The sequence below is a fragment of the Anthonomus grandis genome, chromosome 1, assembly GCF_022605725.1.
Source record: "Anthonomus grandis grandis chromosome 1, icAntGran1.3, whole genome shotgun sequence".
NCBI classification, from domain to species: Eukaryota; Metazoa; Arthropoda; class Insecta; order Coleoptera; family Curculionidae; genus Anthonomus; species Anthonomus grandis.
The window spans coordinates 34,302,593-34,314,834 of NC_065546.1; the positions used below are offsets into that span (position 1 = coordinate 34,302,593).

Below are 12,242 nucleotides of genomic sequence, written 5' to 3' on the forward strand. Positions count from 1 at the left end.
AGATTCTTTTAACAAACTCAAGAGAATTGTGCATGAATTGTAGTGATATGTGAAATAATTTTAGTAATATTTTTATTTAATTTTTAAGAAGATTTATATGTTTATGTTGATTTTCAAACTTTTTAAGTGAATTTTTAGGCCCCAATACAGTTTTATGACAATAATAAATAAAAAAAATACTAAATCCCGGATTTTGGATTAAAATATTAAAACAGTATAAAGACATAAAAACTTGTCTGCAAGCACAAAAATTTAAACCTCAGATTTCTCATTAATAATCAATTCTTGCTTGTAGTAAGCAAAATGATTTTTTAACAGTGAGACCGTATCAATTATTTAAGGCTATTTAGGGAAGTACCTTTAGGAAGACCTAGTTTTTTTGGTCACGAAGAACAAAATTGGTTTAAATATAAGCATTATAAGACAATTAACAATATAAGACATATTTTTATATATTCTATTGACAATGTGCCATTCCATATCAAAATTGAATTTGGTATTGTCAGAGATAATTATCAGTTAAGGTTTGTTTTCCTCTAAGAATACTAAATCATATAATTTCTATTTGTATCTTTTCGTTGCGGAAATTTCGAAATGAAATATATCATTATTAAATAATAATAATCGTCTATTGATTAAAATAAAATAAAAATATAAACTGATTGAACCGATAGCTGTATAGCGTTTTGTCACGGAATCTTGAGACTTCTCCGCCCTGACAGTGCCATCAACCGTGCATGTCAATAAATATACTCACACTATTATAATCCAACTAAGAACTAAACTGTTAAGAATTTTATTTACTAACTGTTAAAAATGCATAATCAATACAAAATGCTCCAAAATACCCACAGATCCGAGGTATAGTTAAAATTTTTTACGATCACAATAAGGATAAAGAGATGAATGTCCCTTTTCATTTCTTTCAGAAAATTCCACATTTAGCTATTTTTATAGGATATAAAACAAGTAATAATACAATATTAGAAATAAGGTGATAAAATAAGGATGGGATAAAAAATCTTGAAAATATTGTTGTTTTTTTTTGTTTGAAATTTTTAACCGAGTACATTTTAGCGAATCATGAGTGTTATATAATTAAATCCCGACTTATGAAAGACAGCTTTTAAATTCAGAAAGGGCAAGTGGAACATTTTATGATGTGAAAACGAAAAAGGAATGGTTTAACTGAGGTACTCGAGCTTCGGGCAGGCCTGTTAGGGCTAAACGATGAGTAAAGACTAAAAGTTGTACTAAGCTTTGACATGGGGCAACTATCGTATGTTTTAATTACAAATCTACCGCAAGTTCTTTGCACTCGTATGTATTTGGTTTATTGTGTCAACATCCACACAAGGGCCATAAATGCTACAGCCGTAATTGAACATCGAAAATACCATAGATTTTCTTAGAATAAAACATAAGTACATTTTTATTTGCATACAAAATTTTTAGTAGAATATGCTCTTCGTAATAACCCGGAGACGTGCTTCCTGAATCGTAAATTTCAGTCAAAGATTAGACCAAGATTTTTGGACGTATAGGAATTTTTTTTAATACAGCACGACTTTTTTGAGCATCCAAAGAGTAAAAAGTGTGCTTTTCTAGTATTCAGTGTAAGATTATGGGAATTTGAAGAATCATGTACATATTATTTGTAAATGGTGATTTATATTTAAGTTTGCTTGCGCATCGTCACTGGGTTAAAAACTGTAATAAAGTTGTGTATCACCAGCAAATCCATGTACAGAACATGAATTCTGAAAATCTGCAATTTCTGAAATGCAGTTTCAGAAAATAGCAGTATGTTTTCTATCAAACCTAATTGGAAAAGTCGCTAAATCCAATAAATTTTAATATAGAATAAAGTAAATTATGACTCAGTATCAAAAGCCTTAGAGAAGCCCGGAAAAACCAAATGCTCCAAGTTTTTTTTTGCATCAATTTTTGGTTCGGCTGACATCTCTAATATACATAAATAACAATTCTTATTCAAATTAAAAAAATGCCTTATTAAACAAAGAGTGGATTACATCCTCATTTATACAACTAAATAAAAAAATGACCTAAATAGTAGAAACATTACTTTACTGTCATCTCTACTCTGTACAAAATATAAGCTATTATAGTCGTTCATCTTATTAAAAAAAAGCTTATCTATTAAACTGCGTATCAGTACTAATTATTATTTATTAGTATTAAATCTTGTTCTAAAAGACAATGTTAGCAAGGAGCGCTGTTCCTTGGAGAGGACTACAAAATCTGCCCCACTGGATTCTCTATCTCCATTGTAACTCAACAAGTGCAAACTAAATATTTCTTGCTGACTGTGTATAGTTTATTGCGAAACAGTCTTAAAGCTTAACAGGCAAAATCAATAGAAAGATTTGATGCAGTCTTCATTCAAGATTTGTTTTACATTTAATGAAGTATTTATAAAAGCCACTCGAAATGTTCCGAGATTAGCCTTACTGATGTTATCATTGTTTCATATTGCTTAAATCACTATGAACTGTCTCTCCCAATGTTGCATTGTTTGTTCGAAGCGGCAATATTGTCGTATTAACAGCAAAAGGATCGTTGCACCATTAAACATCTTTACATTTCATTTATATTGATATTACTAGTTTTTATCGCTGGAATAATATAGACAAGCTCTAATATCTTCATAACCAAAGGCAATCGTGTGAAATAGAAATATATTTTGTTAATAAAAATATAAATTCTTTAAATAACCAGTGTAATATTAATAATAGATACCTAAATTTAGTGTTATCATCAAGAGCGTATACAACCAAAATTAATATTAAGACGAGGCAACAAGGACAATGTCTTACTTGCTACTATATGTATGTATCTTACTTGTATTTTTATCAGATGAGAGTTCTTCTCTAAAGCTGTTTTTTTAAAAGGAGGATACTTAGTTCATTACTCTGTAGATATTACATAGAGTAATGAAAGTAATAAATTAAATAAAAAAAAAAGATTATCCATCTGGATACAGCTCAGATTAGTGTGAGGCTTCCTTTGAAGTCTGACGGGATGTTTTTTCAGTTAGAGAAACCCAAAAGAATGTGCTGTACATTTTATAAATAAGAAATGTGATCATATTAACAAGTTAACTGCCACGTGAATCAAGTGTGACTCACCGGTAGCATATTAGTTTATGCCACGTGAATCAGCCATGATTCACAGGAAAACTATTGTAATTATGCCTGTAGCTCGCCGGTGATTCTCAGTAGCCATATAAATCAATGGTAATTTAAAAAGCGTGGCCTGGCATATAAAATGTAATGATTAGCACACGAAATTTTTGTATAAATGGCGTTAAATGCAAGGTTTTTTAATTTTTGTCGAACAAAAACAAAATTTATTTTTGAAGATATTTTTATTAGGAAAAATTAAAGACATTTTAGAAGCTCAAAGTACAGATTAGGTATACAAGGTACACAGTTTTTAAAAGCATAAAAATAATTATTCTTTTAAGCAGACATGACACTCTTTGAAGCAGCATCTTCGCCAGTTAGCAGTACCGACGTCTTCCAAAATATGTTTCACTCGATTTGCGTTTATTTGTGAATCTCTTCGCTCATTTTGGTTTTCTTGGGAAAGATGTAAAGGGGATGTAGCAACTTCTTCTCTAAATGCTGTTATTGTCATTTTTTGTCCAGTTACTACCCTAAACAATATGTACGCATTTACCATAGCCGCTCCCAAAAGCAATTCCACTGCAATTTTTCGGTACCATTTAATTCCCTTTCTCAAAGCTGAGGAATATGCTTTGATTTGGTCCGATAAATCGATAAAAGCTTTACATGTATTTTAGTCAGCAACGACATCTGGCTTCTCTATATCCGCATTACGCCGTGTTGGTACTTTGATCATTTGACCAGTATGCTTGGTAGATAAAGTAAGGACATCCCGTTTGTCTTGCCATTTTGTAATTACAACTCCTGTATTACTCTTGACTATATGCTTCGCCTTTCTTTAGCTTTTTTTATAAGATCTTTTGGATTATTTTTACGATTTTTTCTAAGTGTACCTACTAAATGAGTTTTTCTTTCTAGTAACTTGTGAGCCAGCTCCATACTTGTGTAGTAGTTATCTACGTAAATGCACCGCCCACAGTCCAAAAGTGGTTCGCAAAGGTTCGTAACAACGTTAGTTGGCACGCTTGATCCATCTATTTTTTCCTTGCCACAATATATTTTCAGATCATAAGTATATCCTCCTTCAAGACATAATTTGTATAACTTCACGCCGAACCTATGCCGTTTATTCTTGATGTACTGCATGAAAGCCAGCCTTCCACGAAAAGGGACAAGCGTTTCGTCAACGCATATTTGCTCTTTGGGAATATAGAACTTTTGAAAATTCCCTTTCAGCTGGTCCAAAAGGGGTCCAAGTTTGTATAACCTATTAGAACTATCAGCGTTTTCATCTTAAAAATGCCAATTTGCCAACAACAACTCAAACCTATTGCGTGTCATCACATTTGAAATTTGGTTTACATAAATTTTCTTTTTGGATCAATAGTCTGCCAATTTAGGTGCACGAAGTAAGCCCATCCAAATTTGAAGACCGATAAAAGTTATAATCTCCTCAGGATTAGTATCTTTCCATTCATTTATACATGACCATTTTAAAAGTGTTGATTCTTTTTTCTTTTCGCGCAGCGAAACGATTAGTTTCCGTCACAATGTTACTTACAACATTGTCATCCACCATCAGCTTGAAAAAAAAAACAGGAGGCTTATCAATGTGTTGAAATAAGTGATTTACAATACCACTTTCAGGAATATCAACTGGAAAGTTCTTTAGGTATTGTCCAGTCACTTCTTGCCACATCAATCTTGGAACAAGTTCCTCAACATCTGAACTATCTAACTGAAACTGCTAAATAACTGCCTCTATGGTCTCCGAAATTGCGTCATTTTTATTTACGTTTTGGAAAAATGGTGGATCATCAGCTCTGTTAAGAAGTTGCGTACTGGAACCTTCTCCACCAACATCTGGAAATCCTAATGAAGTGCGCATGTTTATTGTTTTCTTCTTTTTTACTAATGGCTCGTTGCTATTTTCCGAACTACATGAAGATGATGAAGGCGAACTATCAGGTTCATATTCATCTGAGGATTCTCCGAAAGAATCGGGCTCTTCATCAGAAAATATCTCGTTCATCAGCTTTTGAAGAAGAATCGGGCTGCTGTTCTTTATTATAACTATCCATCTTTTCAAAAAAAAATCTAAAATTAACTTGGAAAACAAGATTTGCGATAAAATCTTACCATAGTCAATAATAAAGACCGCTAATAAACAATTATCAAAACACACACCTTTTCAAAACACAAGTTTTTAGTTCTTTACTGTTTGACTGATCACACATAAATGACGATAAACAACAAGAATAGGCTAGTTTTGTTTTGAATCAAGTATGATTCACGTGGCCTACTGTGCAATTTTCGTCAGCCAGGCCTTATGAGACACACTTGATTCATGTTCAAAAACACAATTTTTGACAGGTATTGAGAAGTAATTAATTGTGGGTCATCATTTTTATTATTTTGGAAGTGAAACAAATAAAAAATAGCTTTTGGCTCGTGGGGTTAAAAAAAATTGTATTGTGGCAGTTAACGTGTTAAATTTAACGTATTAATAAGGTATATATCAAATGCAAGCGCACAATTTTAAAAGCTTGTGTAAAAAGGGGCATTTTAAAGAAGTATTTAATATTTAGATTTTATAAGAGACTTTTATCTTCTCTTAATTTTGTTATAAAACTCTTGAAAAATGAAAATTTCTTACTAGAGTGTTAAAAGTGGTTAGAGTTGCCTATTTTAATCGTCTTTTGTTTTCTCCTCTCACTCAAGGGATCCTAAGATGACCTGACAAGCTTTAAAAAAATGTACCAATGAAAACCGTTTAGTGGGCAAAAATAAGTTTAAATGTATTAAAAATTAACCCAGAAATTTTTAAAAATAAAGAAGAAATTATTCATTTGCTAAGGCTCGGTAGGTTCTAAATTGGCTGGTAAAATAAAGAATTTGATGAAATGCTATTTTTCTAATAAAAAGGCCAAACATAATTTCTGTTTGAATTCTATTCTTGCTCACAACGTTAAAAATCAAACCCTCTACATGTTTCAAGTGAAATTATCAGATTATATTATAAATCCCTATTAAAACGTATTTGATTTATCTGGTACCAAAGAAAAATCACCTAACTACAGGCCCATTGGTTCGGCTAGTTCTTTTAGTAAGTTAGATGAAAAATGCATGAAATTTTGATTCGCGTAGTTTATAAATAGGTATAATTTATTATCAAATGAATAATATGGCTTTAGGAAATATTGCAGCCATCAGATTTTCTCTAATCTAAACAAAAGGCTTCGACAGAGTGCTGCTCCATATTCTGTTGTAATGTCTACAAGATATAGGTATAAGTGGATTACAGAATCAATAATTAAAATTGTAAAATTGTTCCTAGAAAATAGAACACAGCAGGTAAAAGTAAATGAGTATGGTATATCAGAAGAAAAATATTTATCGAAACATAAAATTATTATGTAAGGTACATCTGACACATAAGTTTTCTTAAAGAAATGTGGGTGTGTCATATGTTAAGTTATATCCAAGTAACTTGATCTAGGGAATAAGCAATAATTAAGAGTATCAACTAAAAGCTAAAAATAATACATAGTTAAACATGATGTTACAATTTTTTTATTCATGTATCTAAAAGCCATTCCGTCACTTATCTCATGATAGTTTTACAATTATACAATCTTAAATCAGATGGAATTTTGTTATATATTAATGAGATAGTGTAATAGAGTGTTCTTTGAACTGCGGAAAACGTGCACTTTATATTTGCCACCTAATAATTTTACAACAATCTTATATATAGTTGCCTTAGAGTTAAAATGTTAGCTAGTTTATAAATTAATTCACTAAGGAACCATATTGGCTTATGCCTAATAATTTTTAAGGTTAACTTTAAAGGTACTGTGCTTGGGCCTCTTCTGTCGACATAGAGATAGTGTGGTCTATTTTGCCGGTGATACCTGCCTAATAATTAAAGACTCAACAGTTAGACTACACTATGTTTTCATAAATCTGATTGTCAAAATTATAATCAGGACCGGTATAGCACTAACGTTGATCGTGTATAAATATTTAGTACTATTTGTGACATTATACAATAAATAACATTTGTCAAATCTAAAGAAATTGCAGAGCTTCCTCCCACCTTATGTGATGCCAATGCAATAAATAACTATAAATATTTTTAATAAGTCTAACAACTGTCAAAATAGAATTAATTACTACTCTAGCAACAAATTTTCCGATCAAACATTTAGTTTTGTCTTAGTTAATCAAGATACCGTCTATGAAATAATTTGAAATATTCGGTCAAATACCTCAGGTTGAGCTGGCATTTCTTTACAAATGCTACACCTTTTTTTTCTGCCAAAGATTATTGACCATATAACAAATACCATAAATTCTTGTTTACTATCAGGCTACTTTCCACAGCCTTGGCGTGAGTCAGTTGTGTGCCCCATACCCAAAATATGTAATCCCGAATCCCTAGAGGAGTTGCGCCCTATAAGTTTATTTCCAATAATATCGAAGGTTTTGGAAAGAGTTGTCTATGCACAGTTGTCATTTTATCTTACTGATAATAACATACTTCCAACTAAACAGTCTGGCTTTAGAGAAGGATTCAGTACAGCTACTACCCTCTTGAACATCATAGACAACATAATAAGGGCTTTCGATAAAAAACTGGCCGTAATTTTAGTTCCCTTAGATTATTCAAAGGCTTTCGATGTAATCGATCATGACTTGTTAGTCGCCAAGTTAAAGTTTTATGGTTGCAATGAAGTTGTTCTTTCTTCTTTTAAGTCCTATCTCTGGAATTGTACTCAACGAGTACGCGTCAATAACAATTACTCCGATTCGAAACAGATAATTTCTGGAGTCCCTCAAGGATCGATTCTAGGACCTCTTTTATTCTTGCTATATACTTCGAATCTTCCTTTAGTCGTAAAGAGCTCTGAAGTGTACCAGTACGCTGACGATACTCAGTTAATTCATTATTTCGATCCAGATGACATAGAACGGGCTTCTGAAACTATAAATAGAGACCTAAGCTTAATCTTGCACTACTAGAAAGAACACAATCTTAATATTATTGCCAATAAGGCTAACGTTTTACTTTTTGCCAATAAAAATCGTCGTGCTAACGTTAACAAAAATATATACATTCAATATGATAATAAATAACCCCTTGGCTTTTGCTAAGAGCGTCAAGATTCTAGGTTTAACTATTGATTCTTCTTTAAGATTCCAAGGACATATTAGTGCTGTCTTGCAGAGGTGCTATTTGCGTATGCGTTTGCTCTATGTTAACAAACATATTTTAAATTTTAAGACAAGAAAAAAACTCTCAGTATCGTTAGTATTATCCATTTTAAATTACTCTTTTATCGTTTACTATCCTTGTCTTGATAAAACAACCCAGCAGAAACTGCGACGTGTACAAAATACGTGTTGTCGATTTCTTGTGTGTAATTTAAGAAAATTTGATCATGTGTCCATATATATCTATCAATTGCAGTGGCTAAAAATGTCATTTCTTTTTAATTTTCATTTTCTTACATTTATGTATCGGCTCTATAAAAACCAAAAGCCAAAATATCTGTTAGAAAAATTAATTCCGAGAAATGCGATTCATGGCGGAGATATAAGACATAAGATTCTGACATTGCCACACCATAGCACAGCTCTTTTCTCACGTAGTTTTACTTACATTGCCGTAACAATTTATAATCGATTTAGACCTAATTCTTCAATTCCAATCTCTCTATAGCTTTAAAAATGATTATAACACTTTGTTCTTGAAGTTGTTCTTGGAAAAATTGCACAATAAGTTTTTTGTTCTCTGCGGATTTACAAATGTATTTAATTTTTTTTTTCTTAATTTGTTCTTTGGTTAATTTTTATATTACTATTACTACTTGTTTCTCAAAACATTTGTAATTATTATTATTAGGGTTAAGAGATAAAAGTAGCTTTAGCTAATCTTCGCCTTTTTGGGCAAATGTAATGTAATGTGCATTTGATACCAAATAAAGACATATTTATTTATTTATTTATTTATTAAATGGTATATATAAAAATAGTCTTATCATTGTATAAAACTTGAGCAGGATCTGCACTGGGTTTTATGATACATGGGGAACCTCCGTTAAATCCTCTGTTAGTCCTCTTGTTTTCACATAAAAGTCATTGCTCAAAGTTTGCTTATTTAAAGGTTTAAAAAAATACGCATCAAAACAACTAAAAATACACCTGTAGTCAACCAGATATTAAAATAACAATCCCCTATTTTAACCTAAAATAAATGTTACTTTCATCAAAAGATCAATAATTTATATCACCCATGCCTTCAGAGGGATGCGTTATGAGGATTAAACCCTATATCGAAATTAAATATAAATTTAAGTCTTGGATTTTTCTAAGAAGTTTTGAGCAGTTGTTAGCAAACAATATTAATGTTAGGAATTTAGTTTTTCTTATATATTATTTTGGACTATGTTTCTTCTAATGCTACCTTGTAAGTATTATACTGTTTAACTACCGGTTAGGCTTTATTCTATCTTAACATCGCACGCAATATTGTGTTTAAAATTACGTTTCGTGTAGTGCTTTTAAAATATAAACTATTTAAAAGAATTTAGCGTCAATGATATGCACTCCGCTTTTCAAGATTTATTGTTTAAATGAAAAGGTGTCATCAGCAAAAAAGGTTTATAAATTCAGAAACCATAAACATATGATCAATATAAAAAAGAAAAAGCAAAGAGCCTATTATGTTGCCCTGACTGGTATCCCCACATTATTGCGAATAGTCCGGTCAAAAGCAATACCTACAATGCCATAATTCGTCAACTTAAAGAACAAAATCATTCTTTACGTAGAAGATATATTTGTTATTATCCAGATTAGTTTTAACTCTTTACACAGTGTTAATTATTGCATAATTTTTCCTATTAAAATCAAGTGCAGTCACTTTAAAACATATATTGCTATCGAAGAACATGTTGTATATAGATCAATATACAAATGGTTAACAAAAAAATAAATAAAATACAAAACTTCTTACAGGAATTATGTCCTACTATTTTAGTGATGCAACTTGTCTAGTAAATTAAACACCACCATAGAAAAATGATCAACAAAAATAGTAATTCGTTTTATTAGTGTTTTTGTAGGAAGTAGCTCAGGACATTTTCCTCAACATGCTACCCTGTAGGGGTGAGCAGTGTGCCAACAAGACAACTCCTAAAAACCGCAGGATATATTTAAGAGATTAAAAAGAATCAAACAAAAAAAAGCACCTAATGTAAAGTGCATTCGTAAGTATTAAGACAACACCCAGGCCCTGTAGGGGTCTAACGTGTTTTGGCCACAATAAAATTGCTGCACCTAATGTAATGTGCCTTCGTAAGTATATATATATATAAATATATTGAACAATTATTATTCCGATTAAGTGGATTTAAAAAAAAAACTGACATATTGTATGAAGCCCCATATAATATATATATATTATAAACATAATCAGAATATAAGTGGCAGATCTCGTTATTTTATATATTTATCCCTCCGTATCCGCAATCAAACTTGCTATAAATATACTGTACTGCGTCCGCAAACGAAACCGTCCCAACAGTTTTCTTTGTGAATTTATCCGCTAAAAAGGCGGATTTGCTTTGTTGGGAAACCGTAAAAAAAAACTAAAGTGTGAGCGTGTTTCGTGGCAGACGAACGTGTTCTCGAACGCCCAACGGCGCAAGTTGCGCGGCTTCGACGGTTTCAAACGGAAGGCGGTGGTGTTGGTCTGCGAGGACGAGGAGCAGGCCCGTAGGCTCAAGGAACAACAACAGGACTATGGTAAATTCGTACCGGATAGCACCTTATACGATCTCAAAGGTATTGATTATAAATTATGTTTAGATTTTTAACCGTGATACTATTTTTTGGGATGGTCAGATGTACTGAACCGGTTAAATATCTCTTTTAAGTTTTGTATTTAAGGTGAAAGTTCTTTTAATTTAAATTTTTTGTTCTCAATTTAAATAACACCGCACTGGCACCAGTTGTTGCCAAGTTAAAAGTTTTTTTTTGACAATTTTGAGACATTTAATAATACATATATTTGCATCAAGTACAAATCTCAGCACCTTAAATTGACATTTAAAATATACAGGGTGCGTCAGCAAGGCGTACGGCTAAAGTAGCGCCTAAACTATACGGAGTGGAAAAAACTTATGTGACATGGTTAAAAGGTTGACAAAATTCTACAAACTAAAAATAATTTTACGGAAAAATATGTATTTTTTTCAGACGGAACACCCGCAACATGATTTTTTCATTGATACCTCATTTTTTAAATTTCATTACGGCGTTGCCACGTAATTCGTATTTTTAGGATATTTTTAGTGTTTTAAGGGGTTTATTAAAATTCTTATAGCAGCCGCTGTGTTCTAGATAAAGTTAGTTTAACTAGTAGTTTAGTTCCAATCTAGATAAACAACATTTTTAATATAGTTAGTTTACGGTATCAGCTTTATCTTTCAGCAAAAGTGAAGTTTTTTTCATAAATTTTAATATAAATTTACCAATTTACTCAAATAAAATATGCAATAACTCGATATTTTTTAATGGAACACCCTGTATTTTTCTTAAAGAATGTCCTACACCTAATTCGCTTTTTTTGAGATATTTTACATTCTTTAAAAAACGATGCGTAATAAAATCGTCTGTATTAACTATGTATGTATTTATACTAACAATTATATAATAAAACTAACTAATAAAAGTTTAAACTTGTCCTAAAATTAAATTATAACTACACTACAAACTATTCTCAATATCACCTCCTCCTAAGTTTCGTGCGCAAGCATTAATTCTTTTTAAAAATGAATCACTCACTTTTTCTAACATATTAGGTGTTATTGTTCGGAAAACTTTTTTAATTTTTAACTGCATATTTTCACATTGTGGTTGGAGTCAGTTGGTATACTTTCTCCTTTACATATCCCCAAAAGAAGAAATCCATCTTGTCAAATCCTGGGACCTGGGTGGCCATTGTACTAGTCTACCCCTACCTATCCATCTATTTGGAAACCGGTCATTTAAATAAATAGTGCCTTACAGCTTGACTGTAATGAG

General features: G+C 31.5%; 1 protein-coding gene across 4 annotated transcripts in view; it reads left to right on the top strand.

Moving 5' to 3' along the window:
- Positions 1-12,242, top strand: part of LOC126734634 (heterogeneous nuclear ribonucleoprotein U-like protein 1) — a 54,585-nt gene that overhangs the window by 18,977 nt on the left and 23,366 nt on the right. For all 4 annotated transcript variants that reach the window (XM_050438338.1, XM_050438332.1, XM_050438343.1 and 1 more), the window contains exon 9: positions 10,832-11,000. In XM_050438338.1, the coding sequence (XP_050294295.1) occupies positions 10,832-11,000 (169 nt within the window). The remainder of the gene's footprint in view (positions 1-10,831; positions 11,001-12,242) is intronic.